Source organism: Talpa occidentalis, unplaced genomic scaffold (genome assembly GCF_014898055.3).
Source record: "Talpa occidentalis isolate TD23 unplaced genomic scaffold, MPIMG_talOcc4v2.1 talOcc4.13, whole genome shotgun sequence".
NCBI lineage: Eukaryota > Metazoa > Chordata > Mammalia > Eulipotyphla > Talpidae > Talpa > Talpa occidentalis.
This window is the reverse complement of record NW_023601322.1, coordinates 100,605,712-100,622,655: the sequence shown is the minus strand read 5'-3', so window position 1 is coordinate 100,622,655 and position 16,944 is coordinate 100,605,712. Positions and strand designations below refer to the sequence as shown.

Below are 16,944 nucleotides of genomic sequence, written 5' to 3'. Positions count from 1 at the left end.
GAGAGGGGGAGACCCTGTGGGGAGCCAGCAGGGCAGAGGCAGTGGAGGGGAGGGGGCGATGCAGCGGGAGGCCCAGGCCTGGCCCAGGGAGGAGAGGCAGTGAGCGGCCAGGGGAGAGGAGCACAGGGTGTCCAGAGAAGACAGGAGACGCACGGACACAGGGCTGCGGGAACTGCAGGAGGAGGGAGAGTCCTGGACAGGAGAGGATGGAGGGGGTTGGAGGGGGACACGGGCACCCAGAGGACACAGCTGGGGCGGGGGCAGCGGTAGAGAAGAGGCATGTGGGCTGCAATGGATGCAAAGATGAAGAGCCGCACATGAGGAAAGTGGCGGAGACAGGGAGAGAGAGAGAGAGAGAGAGAGAGACAGGAGAGATGAATGAGACTGACAAACGACAGAGGAGAGATGGAGGACAAACAGAGACAGGGGACAGACAGTAGAGACAGTGGAGAGAGAGGAGACACATAGAGACATCGGAGAGACAGAGGACAGAGGAGACTGAGGAGAGACAGAGGAGAGACTGACGAGAGACTGTCTCTCCTCTCTCTCCATCACTCGTCAGTCTCTCCTGTCTCTCCTGTATCTCTCCTCTCTCCTCTGTCTCTCCTAATCTCTCCTCCGAGGAGACTGAGGAGAGACACAGGAGAGACACAGGAGAGACAGAGGAGATAGAACAGAGGAGAGACAGGACAGGAGAGACAGAGGACAGTGGAGAGACTGAGGCAAGAGGAGACAGAGAGGAGAGATATAGGAGACTTACGAGAGACTCTCTCCTCTCTCGTCTCTCCTCCGTCTCTCTCCTATCTCTTCCCTCTCCTGTGTCTCTGCACTGTCTCCTCTGTCTCTCCTCTCTCTCCTCCGGGGAGACTGAGGAGAGATACAGGAGACAGAGGAGAGACAGGAGAGACTGAGTAGAGACACAGGAGAGACTGACGAGAGACTGTCTCTCCTCTCTCTCCTCCATCTCTTGTCAGTCTCTCCTGTCTCTCCTCCATCTCTTGTCAGTCTCTCCTGTCTCTCCTCCATCTCTTGTCAGTCTCTCCTGTCTCTCCTCTCTCTCCTAATCTCTCCTCTGAGGAGAGACACAGGGGAGACACAGGAGAGAGAGGAGAGACAGAGGAGACTGAGGAGAGACAGAGGAGAGAGACAGAGGAGAGACTGACGAGAGACTGTCTCTCCTCTCTCTCCTGTCTTTGCTCTGTCTCTCCTGTCTCTGCTGTCTCCTCTCTCCACTGTCTCTCCTCTCTCTCCTCCGAGGAGACTGAGGAGAGATATAGGAGACAAAGGAGAGAGAGGCGAGACAGAGGAGAGACACAGGAGAGATTGACAAGAGACTGTCTCTCCTTTCTCTCCTCTCTCCTGTCTCTCTCCTCTGTCTCTGCTCTGTCTCTCCTCAGTCTCCGAAGAGACTGAAGGGGGAGACAGAGGAGGGACACAGGAGAGACACAAGAGAGACAGAGGAGAGACTGAGGAGAGAGAGGGAGAGAGAGGAGAGAGAGAGATGAGAGACAGAGAAGAGAAGGAGAGACAGAGAGAGACAGAGGAGAGACTGACGAGAGACTGTCTCTCCGCTCTCCTCCGTCTCTGGTCAGTCTCTCTCCTCTCTCCTCTCTCTCCTCTGTCTCTTCTCTCTCTCCTCTGTCTCTTCTCTCTCTCCCCTCCGAGGTACTGAGGAGAGACAGAGGAGAAAGAAGAGACAGAGGGGAGACAGAGGAGAGACACAGGAGAGACTGACAAGAGACTGTCTCTCCTCCGTCTCTCGTCAGTCTCTCCTCTCTCTCCTCACTCCTCTGTCTCCCCTCTCTCTCCTCCGGGGAGACTGAGGAGAGACAGAGGAGACGGAGGAGAGACAGAGGAGAGAAAAGGAAAGACAGGAGACACAACAGACAGAGGAGAGACAGTAGAGACAGAGGAGTCACAGAGGAGAGACTGAGGAGAGACAGATGAGACAGCGGAGAGAGAGGACAGACAGAGGAGACGGAGGAGAGACACAGGAGAGACTGACGAGAGACTGTCTCTCTCTCCTTCGTCTCCTGTCTCCTCTCTTTCTTCTCTGTCTCTCCTAATCTCTCCTCTGAGGAGACTGAGGAGAGACAGAGGAGAGAGGGGAGAGACAGTGGAGATACAGAGGAGAGAGAGAGAGAGTAGAGAAATAGGAGAGACAGAGGAAAGAGGAGAGACAGAGGAGAGAATGAGGAGATACACATGAGAGCCAGAGATGAGACAGAGGAGAGACACAGGAGAGACAGAGGAGAGACTGAGGAGAGAGAGGGGAGACACGGGAGAGACAGAGGAGAGAGGAGTGAGAGGAGAGACAGAGGGAGGAGTGAGAAAGGAGAGAGAGGAGAGACACAGGAGAGACTGACAAGACACTGTCTCTCCTCTTTCCTCCGTCTCTCGTCAATCTGTCCTGTGTCTCTCCTCTGTCTCTCCTCTGTCTCTTTTCTGTGTCTCCTCTCTCCTCTCTCTCCTCCGAGGAGACTGAGGAGAGAAATGGGAGAGAGAGTAGAGACAGAGAAGAGAGAGGAGAGATGGAGAGACTGATGAGTGTCTCTCCTCTCTCCTCTGAGGAGACTGAGGAGAGACACAGAGAGAGGGGGAGAGAGGAGAAAGGAGAGAGGGGAGAGAGAGGAGAGAGGGGAGGGAGGGGAGATGCAGGAGGGGACAGGGAGAGGAGAGCAGAGGTGGGGTGGGGGCCGTGCAGAGGGCTGCCTGTGGGGGAGAGAAGGGCAGGGAGGTGGGGAGAGGTGAGGGAGAAGACAAGGGCAGGAGGAGAGGTGAGAGGGAGGCGTGAGGAGGGGAGAGGGGATGGGCGAGGCCGGAGGGAAAGGCTGGGGGCTGGAGAGGCAGGGCAGAGCTGCTGAGGGGAAGGAAGAGCGGAGAGGCCAGAGCACAGTGAGGGGCGCAGAGAAGATGGAGAGGAGACGGGGGCGCAGAGAAGGAAAGGGAGACAGGGAAGGGCGGGAGACACAACGGGGAGAAGGCGCCAGGGGCGGGGCGAGGAGAGCCAGAGGACTCGGGAAATGAAGGAGAGTTGGTGCGGGAGCGGGAGGCAGAGCTGGCGGGACAGGGCAGACAGGGCAGCGTGGGGAGAGCCCCAGGGGAGCACCAGAGGGGGGCAAGGCGGCCAGGCAGGAGGCCTAGAGGAGAGCAGGGCTGAGAGGAGAGGCAGGCGGCAGACAGGAAGGAGACAGGCAGAGGACACAGAGGCGAGGCTCACCTGCTGCTCGTGCTCCGCCATCCGGGTCCTGGCCGTCTTGGAGCCTTCGAGTGGGGCGAGATCCCCGAAGCTGTCCAGCCCTGCACACCCCGGGGTTGTCTTTATTACCGCGCGGCCCTCCCGCAGCCCCGCGAGCAGCACTCCCCAGGCGGGCCGGTCCCGCTCTGCTGCGCCGCCCGGTGGGTGCCGGGGCCTCCCCAGCGACCGCCCTGGTGCGCCCTGGCCTCTGCGCCCCGGCTGCCCTTGCTGTGCCCTGAAGGAGCTGCCGCGAGGCAGCCACAGCGGGTGGAGACCGGGCCGGGGGCTGTGGGCACGCGGTCGCCCAGCCCCGAGGCCTAGGCCGCGGCCCCGTGTTGACCTGCTCTGCTCCCTGCTGTCGCCCCCAGGAGCAGCCACGCCCGCTGCCGGAGCGCCCGCCGGGGAGGCGGCCCGGAGAGGACAGCGCCTGTGGCCGGGAGCACCTGCCTGCTCTTCGCAAGGACCACGTGGGAGGGCAGGGCTGAGGCGCCCCCGCCGGAGCCCAGCGGTGCTCAGCCCTCGCCTCCCCGGCGTCTCCTCCAGGTTCCGGCCGCTGCAGGTGACTGAGGAAGACGACGCGTCTTCCACGCGGACCCACACCTGCCCTCCCGGAAATGCTCGTGGCTCCCCGCTGGCCCCCGCCACAGTGGCCAGGGATGCAGCTCCTCGTGCTCAGGCGCCCCGCAGGGCACGGCAGCCCAAGGGAGCGCACCAGCGCCCACAGCCGCGCACCACCCCAAGGCCCCAGGACGCCCCGTCTTCAAAGACAAGAACACTCTGCACCTGGGCCATGACCCTGCCCTTGCTGTCTCCCCCCCCCCCCAGCCCCTACGATTAAAGCAAAGCTTAACAACCCCCCTCTCTGCGTTTCCGTCGCCGCGCGCACGTACGCGCTGACGCCTCCCGTGAGCCTTCACTTTCCTGTCCCGCGGTCACTGTCTGCGTCTCCACAGAGAACCGCTCAAGCTCTCTCAGAGCAGCTGTTTAAAACCACAAATAGCCTTTCCACAGCACTGCAGGGCCTCCACACACTGGGTGTAGGGTGAGCGCACCCCCTGACTGGACGGCGTCTCGCAGCCATGGATGGAGCCGGCCAGGTTCTCGTTCCCACGTACGGGTCGGCACAGCCTGGGCTCGGGTTTGTGATCTGCAGCCTGGAGAGGAGCCTTCTGCTCCGGGAACACGCGCGCTCAACTGACTGCCTCCCCCAAGGGGGTGTCCGCGCGCTGCGCTGCAGGCCCGGCCGGGAGGGTCTGCGCAGGGTCTGCACAAAGCAGGGACACACGCGCCCACCCCCTGAAGGCCGCTGGCCCTTGCGCCAGGCGTCTCTCCACTGCCCGCTCCAGGAGGAGGCCCCTCCTCCAACCCCACACAAGCCTGTTCAGGAAGCGCTGGCGCAGCCTCTGCCAGCCCCAAAGCCCCCCAACTCCCCCTCTCTTCTACTGCACCCCAGCTCCTCTGTGCGGGAAAACTGCTGCTGGGCTGGCGCAGAGCCAAACTCAGGGCACCTCTGCCCCAGGCCGCTGAAAAGGACAGCGTTTGTGCGGGGGGCAGAGAGGTGACGAGGTAAGAGGCCGCGGGGAAGAGAGTCCGTGGTGTCAACAAGCTCAAGCCCCCGGCCGCGCAGGCTGGCGCGCCTGTCCTCCCGCAAGAAGCCCGCGCCCCCTCGCACCGCCACTGCGCAGAGCTCCCCGCGGTCACTGCCTCGGCCCTGCGTGTGGCGTGGGCTCCAGGTGTGCGCGCACCACCCCGAGACAGAGGAAGAACCCGTGGGTCCGTGCGTACGCTGGAGACGAAACGGAAAACAGCACAGCCCCCTTCCCCTGCCCCCCAGCTGGGAAGAGCAGAAACGGTGCTCTGGGGACAAAATGGACGATTCTGAGGCGACGCCCCTGAGACAAACGGGTCAGACAGTGAGAGGCAGATCCCCCGTGGTCTCGCTTGCTCGCATGGTATAGTCAGAACAAGCTGGCACCACAGCGAGCGTCATTCCTCACCTCTGGAGAACTACACTGGCACCACAGGGCACGAGCCGAGGGACAGGCTGACACTGGAGCCGTGGTGGACACTGAGGCAGGCGCAGAGGAGGAGACGTGCGGTCGCACTTCCAGAATGATGTTATTTAAATAACTCAATAAAATCTGGAGGACGTTCCATTGAAATCCACTCCAGCAACAGGTCCGTCAGCACGCACCTCAGCCAGGAGGCGCAGCAACTGTGCACACAGGAAGGACCGCCCCGTCACCGCAGTCAGCTGATGCCACGCGGAGCACGCCTTAGCTCACGCGCCGGGAGGCGGGATCATCACAGCAGCCGTTCCGCCCAGGGCAGCGCGCACATTCATCACGTCGCCCACCCGACTGCCAGCAGCAGTCCTTAGGTAAGGGGAACAAAAAATGAAGAAATCCCTGTAGACCCCTGAAAGACGTCCGTGAGGAGTCAGTGGAGGTGCCACGTCACCTGCCTGTGGGCGACAGACTAACAGCCGTACGGTGCCGGCGTCCGCACACACACGGCGCCACGCACGGACCTCCCAGCCCAGAACCAACCCTGGCACATGCCAACACTTCATCTACGGCAGGGCCGCCGTGCCCGCGCGGCGCCGTCAGGACAGTCTGCGGACGGCGCTGGGAAAACCACAGCACACGACAGGGATGATGAAGCCGGGCCACGCTCCAGTCCCAAGCACAGAAACTCCTTCCAAGAGCACCTGCTATGGTGACAGAAGACCTGCACCAACAACACGTACACAATAACACGCTGGCGACGTGTCCCCCCAAGCCAGTAACTGACAGTGACAGGCTCACAGGAAAGAGCAAATAAGGGTTCCCTGTATCTATCAGGACCTGAAATGACACAATCAGGACAGAGCCTGCAGGCGTGTAAAAGACACTCGCCCAATAGCACTAACTTCTAATGTCCTCAGCCACATCCGAGACTGATTACAACCTCCACTTCCCTGAACACGCCTCTGTGCCCGTGTCTGACTTGGAGACATCCGTTTCTATGTTGCCTACTCAGGGGAAAAACAAAAGCTGGGGGCCTGGAAGGGCGCCCTGCGCACTGTGAGACGGAAAGCAGAGGACGGGCCTCATGGCACGACGAGCAGGTCCTCGCCACGTCAGCTCGGAGAAGCGCGTGAAGGAAACACTTTCCAGGGAACATTCAAAGAGAAAAGTACCGACACCCTCGGCCTTCCAGGCTGGCCCGTCCCCCCAGGGCAGGGGCGGTCAGCAGCGGCGCGCCCCGTGGGATGTTCTGCGACGGAAACGAACGTGCCGTGAGAACGAGGTTCGCAGGACGAGAAAGCAGAGTCACGCCGAGGAGACGCAGGCACACAGTGCCTCTTGGACATACGTGCCGAGCGGCCTTGCGCACCGACCTGACGCTCGCGGGGCCTGGGGACGCTTCTTTCCCGCCAGCCGTCCGCTACAGCAAGCGAGCGGCAGCACCCCAGCAGCAAGGCGCGCGCCTTGCACCCCCCTCCCAGCTCCCAGCGCATGGCGAATGCCCGAGAAGACGCTCCACGTCCTCAGCCAGTAGGAGCAAACACACGGCGAGGAGACACCGACGCAAAGCAAGTGCAAGGGCAACATTTTTAACACGTCAGAGCTTCACACATCAGTGCCTAGCACGGGGGACGCGTTCCCGGGCGGCACGGCGATCGCGCTGGAGCGAGCACACGCAGGGGCACGCAAGGCCTCGCTGTTCCACGCCCAGGTGGCGGGGGGGGGGGGGGCTTGCTCCCCCACAGAAGTGCAAGACCGTGTCCACCCAAACACATACTCACAAGAGTGACAGGGCTCCATCACTGCCACGCCGGCAACCACGCAGCGCCCGCAGGCTGCTCGATGACCAGGCTGAAGAGCAGTCAGCGCGGGAGCACACTCGCCACAGACACACCTCCCGCGCGGGGTGTCGGCACGGGAGCTCCGCAGACAGGCTGCCGAGCGGCAGGCGCCAGGCCCAGGGAGGACGTGCCGTCGGATTGCATTTGCTCGGAATACAGACACAACGCACCCGACCAGACGGCAGGGTGCCAGAGTGACTGGGGCGGGGGGTGGGGGGGGGGAGCTCCCGATAAGGGGCACAGGGAAGTTTGCAAAGATGAAGCGTTCCGCACATTAGGGACAGGGAGAGGTACATGCCTGTGTACACTCGTCAGCTCAGCGCCCTGCGCGTGCTGCCATGCTGCGTTGCATGTAGTGACTCCTGGGAAAGGCCTGCGCCGAGAAGGGAGCAGCTGAGGCTGGCAGAGCCCCAGGGCAGAGCGCCAGCCTGTGCGGGGCGTCATGCACACCGCGAGCCCCAACCGCTGGTGGCAGAGGACAGGGGACCAGCGCCCTGCCAGCCTGGTGGCCGCGGCGGGAAGAAGGGATTTCATCCACCGGCCTGTGGACTCTCCGTGGCCGCAGACACGCGGGGGCCGGTCACAGAGGAGCCGAGGATGACTGCGCGGCACGCCGGAGACTCAGGGTTAGGCGCCCGGCACCGCCACCAGTGAGCGGGGCCAGGCGCTGTGACGCCCGGAGGAGCTGAGCCGGGATGCGGGTCCTCGGGCTCCCAGGGGCGTGACCTGCGGCAAGGCCGGGGTGCCGCCGTCCCTTTCCCAGGGTGGGAACTGCAGACGCCGCAGGCTGGCGGAGACGCGCACTCGGCGCGGCCGCGCCGTCAGCGGGGTCACTGACAGAGGAGCCCCCGAGAGTGCTGGGCAGTTCTGGGGGTCGAGGCTGCACGGGTGCGGAGCAGCTGGAGGCCAGGCGGGGAGAAGCGGAGTCCCGGCTGGGAGCCCCGGGGCCTGGGCTGTGCGGTTGGGAGGGTCAGGGAAGCCGCAGAGGGTGTCGCCAGCGCGCCCTGCCCTCTTCCCCGCTCTCCCACGGTAGGGGCCGAGCTAGCGCGGGCGGCAGCGCAGGGCCGGAGCCCGCCTGTGCAGGGAACGCCAACAACTGCCTGGAAAGTACGCTGCGTGGGCCGCGCCTGCGCAGTAAGAGGGGGGGCTTCGCTTCATCTTTCAAACAAAATGCAAAGAAAGGCCGGCGCCTTCTCCCAGCGCGCCGGAGCCGGCTGGCAGGCGTCACGACAGAGGACGCAGCCTTCATGTGCGGCCTCCGCGAGCGGCACTTTAAGGACGTGAGCTCTTCAAGTGAATGTAAAACCACTCCAAGGAAAGGGCCTCCCCGGCGGCGCGGCGGCTGAGCGCTGGGCTGCCAAGCTGCCCGCAGCCTCTGCAGCGCCGGTTCGGGCCCCGGCTGCCGGCGAGGGTCCCACAATAAAAAAAACCTCCAAGGAAAACGGCCCTGAGGCCAAAGTGTGACCGATGTTCACATGAACAGACCAGAAATCTCTTAGACGATGACGACTACTGAAGACATGTTTGGGGGGGATAGGAACATACGTCCACTTCACCACGGTGCACACAGCCCTGACAGTCTACTTACGGGGGAAAGCAGAACCCCGGGCGTCGCTCACACACGCCCCTCCTTCACACGGCTGCTCCCTGAGGACCTTGCTCATGAGAAGCTAGGAAGACCCCTAAGAGAAGACAGCAGCCACTGAAAACCACAACCAGTTCAAGGGACACTGATCCTGCCCCCAAAGTCTTCGTAAAATGGCCCCAAGTGCCCAGGGTCATTTTGCAGCTGCATGTCCGGCTAACAGCCCAGCACGAGCGCCCCTGTGAGCCCCCGCAGGAGCGAGCTTTGCTTCACCAGATGTTAACGACCCTGCCGACTCGCCGCGTGTCCCGGGAGGCACCCACCCTCGAGAACGCACTGACGTCGCTGCATGTCTGGCCCACCCTGGGGCCCCCCACAAGCTGGCGACCTAGGAGTCTGCAGAGCAGACTCACCCCTGCCGCTGGGGGGAGGCCGGCGCGGCCCCGGGGTGCGGGGCTGTCCCCGCCGCACCCCGCTTCTCCTGCGGGGTCTGAAGGGCTGCCCGCCCACGCTGTTCTTTTTGAGAGCAAGACTCTGGGGACGAGCAGCCAAGCACAGATCCCCAACACTCAGCCTGCGCCCTCGCAAATTGAAATCGAAACTTCCATTCCGGGACCTCCGTGCGGCCGTCCCGGGGCTCCTCGGCATCCCCTGGCGGCCCCGCCCGCGCTGGAAGACGCCGCCCAGGGCCTCGTGTCCTCTGCGCCGCGCCACACGCCCGTGCTCCACCCTTCCCCCTCAGCTTCCCGCCCGGCTGCAAACAGAACAGGAATTTGGTTGCTCCTGCAGGAAAGATCACTAAAGAAGGTAAAACAGAGCGCTCAGAAAAAATGCTAGAGGCTCATGAGGAGCGTGCAGGAATCACTTGTCTAGCGAGCGGAAGCCTGTCACTCTTCCGCCGTCTTGTCTTGGGAGAATGAACGCGCATCTTCCAGGGAACGGGGATTGTGCCGCAGGGAGAGTCGTGTGGTGGGTGACGTCATGCAGCTGAGCTGGGCCGCCGGGGGAGCCATGACGCACGACTCTTTCCTGTGATCTGCTGCTCGGGTTGTGCGGACGATGGTCTGCACTCTGCAGACAGACTTTTCTGGGTGAAGCATCTGCCCGGCCTGCCGTCTCCACAGAAAGCCCGTGCCGAGAGAGCAGACACGCGCCCCTGGATCTGCGGGGTGACTGCCAGCCCGCGGCATGCGCCCTGCCGCACACTTGCCCCAGATGACAGCCGAGCGTCATGGAGCAGGTGTCCCCCGGGCACGCTCGCACCCCACAGAGCGCTCGCCGCCGAAGCAGCGCCCCCCCCTGCCGAAAACGACAAGTCGCAGGGAAGGGCCTGCGCAAGGCTCTCCCCTTACTAACCGGACCCCCTGTTCTGGAGTAACTATGGCTGTCCCACACGCCGGCCTGGCTGCCCGCGGAGTCCGTCACCACGCCAGCGCGAGCCGTGCCTGAGCGCCTGTCTGCGCGCAACCCTGCGTGACGCCTCAAGCTCACGTGCGGCTCGACCACCTCAGGGCGCTCCCCAAGGCTTCTCATTCCCCCAGTCTCGGCCTCGGAGCCAGTTCCGTCACCTACGGGCAATGCTCGGGCACAACCGCTACAAATAAAGGGAGTGTTGAAAGCTGGGACGCCCCCAATGAAATGTGTAACAACTACCCGCAGATTCTTCACGGACCAGCTTACCAAGGGAGAGCAACTGAATACAAATGTCAAACTCTACTGACAGAAAATCCAAAATAAATTCCACTCGTTTCCCCGTTGAGGGCCACCACCGGGAAATGCGTCCTCGGTGTTCTGGGCGCACCTGAGACCCCAGTGATGCTCGTACCTACTGACCACTGGCCTCTCCTGACCGCCACCTTACTCGAGTCAGGCTTCCAGACACTGTACTGCGGTTTCATTCATCCCCACAGAAGGTGCTAGAGACGCGAGGCAGGGGGGCGGCAGAGGTGGCACGGGAGGCAGGTGCCGCGTCGCTGCGCGAGTGAGGGGGGCAGCAGGATGGGGCGGCTGCCGTGCTGGGGAGGGATGGCCACAGCGGGTTCTGCTCGCACCCACCTTCTCGCACGGACGCACGGAAAGGGGGAGCCGCGTGAGCCACGCTCCTCCCAGGGTACGGCACGCGCCGGTGGGTATTTACCTACAGCCAGAGCTTGCCCCTTCCCCACCTTCCTGGAATTCCTCCTGCCCCACCCTCCCCAGGGCCTGTCACCCAGGGGGACTCTGAACGCAGGGCCAGGGGACAGCACCCTTAGGCACCGGGCTCCCGGAGCAGGAAACCAGGGCAGAAGGCCCCACGGCTGCCTTCCCTCGCACTCCCCCCTGACATCTCACTGCTTGGTCACCACAAAGACACATGGAAAAGGAAGCGGGACATGAACTGTGCTCGTCCCTGGGCTCCCGGGACCTCCCACTCCCCCACGGTGGGGGAGGCCACCCGCGATGGAGCGCCCCGGCACTTTCCCGTCATGGGAGGAGAGCAACAGGCGGCCAGGCGCAGAGGCAGAGGACACTGACGCTGCCCGTGCCTGGCCTCGGGACAGCACGCGAAGGAGCCCTGAGCATCCTTCTGCGCGGCTGCACTCACTGTGTTGGCGAGTGAAGCGTGCGCCCACGCAGGCACAGCAGGTCTTCTCTATGACCGCCCAGACCTTCGCCACTAGCAGGCCTGGGGACCCGGCAGGCCACCCGTCCGCTGTGACACTGAACGACGCGGGGCCTCGTCTGCGACTGAAGCCGACTCCAATGCTGACGCTGCTCTCAAGTCCCAGAGCACAAAGGAGAGCCGCCCCTTTCGGGGGTGTGTGCACAGACGCGGCTGAGCCACAGCCACGGCCTGAGCCCGTGCGGGAGCCAGGACCTGCAGCTCAGCGCCAAGCCAGCTGACGCCTAGGGCTGCCCCACAGACGGGGGACAGAGCCACTTGGTCAATTGGGGAAAGCTCCAGCGATACAGAGGTCCAGTTATTTGGAAAAACCTCCCCATATGGCCCCATTTTTCATCAGTCATTACACTTCACTAAACACACATCTTTCCCTTAGCCCACTTTCTACCCAATGAAATCCTGTGGTGCTCTTAGCTCTACTCCCCAAAATCAATATGACACAACCACGGTCAACACTCTATTCCATGGCGGGAAGCGAAAAGCATTTTCCCTAAGATCGGGAACAAGACGCAGATGCCCCTCTCACCACGACTGCTCAACACAGCATCGGAAGCCCTGGCCAGAGCAGTCAGGCAAGAAAAAGACGTAAGAGGAATCACCCTGAAACGATCACGATTCGCAGATGTCCTGCTAATAGACACACAGTACAAAAGACTCTGCCAAAAAACGAGTAGAAATAATACCTACCATAAAGGGGCAAGATGTAAAATCTATAGAAAAATGTCTACTGCATTTCCACACGCAAACAATGACGGCAGCCGACGTACAGGTTTCATACAATAGCTACCAAAACCCCAGTCACGGTTTTGAAGCAAACAGAATTGGAAAGCTTGCCGGACACATCAGAACTCCCAAAATAGCCAGAGCAATCCTGGGAGAAACGAAGGGACATGGAGGTGTCAAGTCACCTGCTGCAGACCACACTGCTCAGCCACTGTGACCAAACCGCGCGGCAGCAAACAGATGACCCGCAGCCACACGGAACAGAGCAGAGAATGAGGGCGACCCACGCCAAGTATGGTCGGCCGGTGCTCGGCAGAGAAGCCGTGACCGTACCGCAGAGAAGGAAAAGCCTCTACCAAATGGTGCTGGGACACTGAGAACCGTCGCCTGCAACAATTAATTCAACACAGATGGAAGACCTTGGTGCCGGACCTGAAACCATGAAGTATGTAAAAGAAAACATAGGCCACACACTTCTGGACATCAGCCGTGCAGATGTACCTGGGGACAAGCTCCAATGGCAAGAGAAACAAAACAACAAGTAAATGATGGCTTTGTCGAGCTAAAAACATTTCTTATGGCAAAAGATACCACCACAAAAACAGAAAGGCACAATACAGACTGGGGGAAGGATCTGCACATACATTCAACGGCAGGTTAATTCCCAAAATATGTAAAGGACTCATACAATTCAACAAGAAAACAACCCAATCAAAAAAACTGGCAAAAACCCTAGACACTTCTCCAAAGATGTTAAGTGGCCTACGTGGATGTGAAAAAATGCTTAATAGTACTTACTATAAGCAAAATGCAGGGCCTCCCTAGTGGCGCAAGGGGTTAAGATTCAACCTATGAAGCTATCCACAACCATGCAGCACCAGTTCGATCCCTGGGCAGGGAGAAATCCACATGGCGCAGCAGACCTCTCCTGTCTCCCCGCTGCTCCCTTCAGCAGTGTGTTTTCAGTCAGTCTGCCTGTTCTGCTCCCCGCTCTGTCTCTGGTGAATCCTCTCACCCCCACCCCTCTGGCCCGTACCCCAGCTCTTGTATGCATAAATAAATAAATCTTTAAAAAAAAAATTAAGAGCAAAATGCATATCAAAACCATCATGAGATAATCCTCTCCCCCCCATTGGAATGGCCTATATCAAGAAGATCGGAGACAACAAATGTTGGTGAAGACGTGGAGAGATAAAGAACTCCAGTGTTGGTGGGAATGAAATTTGGTGCAGCCTCTGTGGAAAAAGTTAGGCAGATTCCTTTAAAAAACACACACACACACACACAGGAAATAACACTTCCAGGTATTTCCAGAGAGAATAGGAAGATGCCAATCCGTTGAGACTCGCGCCGCTGCAGACAGCATCACCACTGCCCTGGCACGACACCACGCTGCATGCCTGTGGTCAGACAACCGGAGAAAGGAACGGCGGGGCACTCGCTCAGTGGAGGACTGCTCGGCTAGTAGAGGCCATGAAATGGCGCCTTCGGGCACAACACAGGGAGATCCTGAGGTGAGGAAGCCAATGAAGTAATCAGAAAGTGACAGTTTCCAGAAGGCTTCGCTCATCTGCAGAAAATAAATGACCAAAGAGAACAGACGGGCCAGAGGCAGAGAAAACAACTCTCAGACCCTGCCGTCTGCGGCGTGGCCAGCGGGTGGAGGGGGGAGGCAGGGCAGAGGAGGGAAGGGGTGGGGGAGCGTGAAGCGTGTGCACTTGGGGAGGAGAAAAACCTGCTCCCCGAATTACACACAGTTCTGTAAACAATGGGCAAATCAACACTATTCGAGGGCAAAGCCCTTTTGACCTTATACAATCTCAGCATAGGACGCCTGACAGCTTACTTGGAGGGAGCTCCAATGCCAGTGTGACCACAGGCGCCGCCCAAGCTTTACTGATTGCTTACCTAGTTGTGCAATTTAAATTCTCTTTATTTCTCAAGAACATTTAGTTAAATGACCTTCATTAAACTCATTTACATCAGAATCTAAAAATACCACCTAAGACATTCAGGAAGATTTTCCTTGCATCTGTAATGAAGGTGTAAGCATGACATTACTCACTGCCTGGTACTTCTTTTGTTCTCTTCTTGACATAAAAATTTTAGATGGTGTTGCATACGGTTATCTTTAAACATGTGAAGACCCTCGCGATGACTAATCTTCTCATTTAGCTTACCTGCATATTTAAGTCCAGGATCCAGGGAAACAAACTTCCGAAAAGCTGGCATCAGAGGAACCAGTCAGACTGTGGCTTCACCAGCTGATACACGCGCGGGGCCCGCAAGGGGGAACAGGCTGCCCAAATGCTGAGGAACCCCAGGGGTGCCTCACTCGGAGTCCCTGTCTGGCCCCGCGGGCCTTTCCTTCCTGACCCCGAGGCTGGGCAGAGAAGCAGTCAGCGCCAGAAAGCCGTCCACACAGGGCTTGAGCAGCCTTCGGTCTATTTACCTCAGATACGAGGTTTTCTCAAGGCGAGGGCGGGCGCGGGCGGGCGCAGACAGCAGCAAGCCGTGAGCCAGGTCCTTTGGCACTGCACCTACCTGGAGCCCACTGAGTGCGCGGGCCCCGGGGGCGGCGAAGCGGCCACGTCCTCGCACTCCCCGCGAGGCCTCCCCGAGCCTGCTGCGCTGTCTCTTCCTCCTAAGGCACCGCTGCCCCTTCCCTTCTGCGGGCCTGGGGGCGGGGGCAGCCGCCGACTCGCAGGGACAAACTGCCCATGTGCACCAACTTCCCCCGCAGCCACACAGACGCTGCTCGTTCACGTCTCCGCTGAGTCAGCCCACGCGGAGATGCCTCTCCCCACGCAGTCACCTGCCACTCCGGCTCACCCAGCCACAGAGACGCCGCACCCCGGCTGTGCTTGCACAGCGAACTCCAAAGAGCTATTTCACCAGCACGGCTAACATTTTTCTTAAGACATTTTCATCCCACTAACACCAGCCACCAACACAGGACTCGCCACACCCGGAGTGGAAACCTAGACGGGGTCGCGGTCCATCACCGCACAGACGCACGCATCAGCCTCCCCTGTCACACTCCCCTTTACCTCAAGCCCGCGGGGACAGGCGCCGGGACTGGGCCCCGCTCAGGCCTGCTCTCGTCTGTGGCTCTCACGCGTCTCCACGGATGCCGACCGGGCTCGCCCACGGGTCCGGGCCGGCTGACGGTGTGGTCTAGGGCTTCCCCGCTCTGCTTGGACAGAGCCTCGCTCCCGGGCTGCTGATTCAGCGACTGAGGTCCAGTGACTGGCGGGGCCGGGGCCGTGGCGACCTCGGCTGTGACTCTGCCTGCCCAGCCCCCAGAGGACCCTGAGGCCTGTTGATTCTCCTCCGCCCCCCCAGCCGCACGGTACACCACCTTCCTCATAAAGTTCCATCGGCGCGGACTGCCAGCACCGTCTCTGCACTGGCCCCCGGCACCCTGGCGGAATCCGAGCACATTTTTTATTGAACGTCCCTCCCCTGAAATACTTCAAGTGCTGCCCTGTAAGCGCGACCTTAGTTGGCAATAGTCACGTCAGACGTGATCGCGGCATGAGGGAGGAGGGCATCAGGAGCACGGTGGGCCCTCGTCCTCCATGACCGCTGTCCTTCCAGGGAGAGCAGCCGGAGGCCCCCGGGGAGAAGCCGGCTGTGGGGGGACGGACACAGAGGAAGGCAGCCATCGAGTGTGGCGGCCACGTGCGAGATGCCTGGGGACAGTCAAGGGCCGCCCCCAGGAGGCGCCCAGGCAGGATCTCCCCGTGGGTGCCCGGGGAGCTGAGCTCCGGCCACGGCTCCATTTCTCACTTCCTGCCTTCAGAACGGTGAGACAGGATACTTCCGTGGTTTTAAATCCACAGTTCGTGGCATTTCATCACAGCAGATAACTGCTGGTGACAAGGATGAGCTACTATTCATATTAGAGGCTACAAAAGCTCGCGATGGATCAGTGACACAGAAATCCTTGCCTTGGTAACTGCTCCCGGGGCGGCTGTCAGCTGCCAGCACAAAGCGGTGGGGCCGTCGGCACACAGACGTTCCAGGGGGGGCACGAGCGGGAAGGCCCGGGCAGGGCGGGACCGGCCCAAGACGCAAAGCCGTTTCAGTCTCACTCTCCTCGACCCAGCAGTTTACTCCCTTGCTTTCTACTCATTAATAAAATGTCCTCCATATCGTCAAGCAAACCACTTTTTGAATTTTTCATATATATTTACCAAAATGAACCGAGTCCTCGACAAACTAAGCATTAGCTACTGCACAGTAACGCAACCACTCTCCATAGCTGGATCGTCACCGGGACACCCCATCACCCCATCACCCCAACCCGCAGTGTACACAGACAAGGTCAGCAGGTGTGCCAGCTGTGCCTTCCAGGACACCTGAGCGACGAGGACAGCTGGAATGGAAGCGCATCAGGACAGAAACCTCTCGCCAGGCCTCCCCGGTGGCACAGCGGTCGAGCGCTGGGCTGCGAAGCTGCCCTCAGCCTCTGCAGCACCGGTTCGATCCCCGGCCACTGGCGAGGGTCCCACATGGCGCACAGACCTCTCCTGCCGCCCGCTGCTCCCCTCAGCAGTGTACTTCGTCAGTCTGCCTGTTCTGTTCCCTGCTCTGGCTCTGGTGAATCCTCTCACCCTCCCGTGCTTCTGACTGTACCCAGTGCTTGTATAAATAAATAAACCTTAAAAAAAAAAAAAGAAAGAAAGAAAGAAAGAAACCTCTTGCCACTGCCAAGTGTGGGTGTCCAGAGGCTCACACCCGGGGCAGCATGTCTCTACTGCCCGGACCGGGATGGTGTAACGAAAGTGGGTGACCACTGGCTTTCCCTGAAGCTTTGTCAGAGTTCATTGGATGGAGTCAAATTCCACTACAGCATACTGGGCCGACGAAAACGTGTGACG

General features: G+C 60.4%; 1 protein-coding gene across 1 annotated transcript in view; it reads right to left on the bottom strand.

Moving 5' to 3' along the window:
• The window catches only part of LOC119242948 (uncharacterized), a 55,109-nt gene that overhangs the window by 4,286 nt on the left and 33,879 nt on the right, over positions 1-16,944 (bottom strand). The window contains exon 4 of the mRNA XM_037508369.2: positions 3,221-3,300. Coding sequence (XP_037364266.1) covers positions 3,221-3,300 — 80 coding nt within the window. The remainder of the gene's footprint in view (positions 1-3,220; positions 3,301-16,944) is intronic.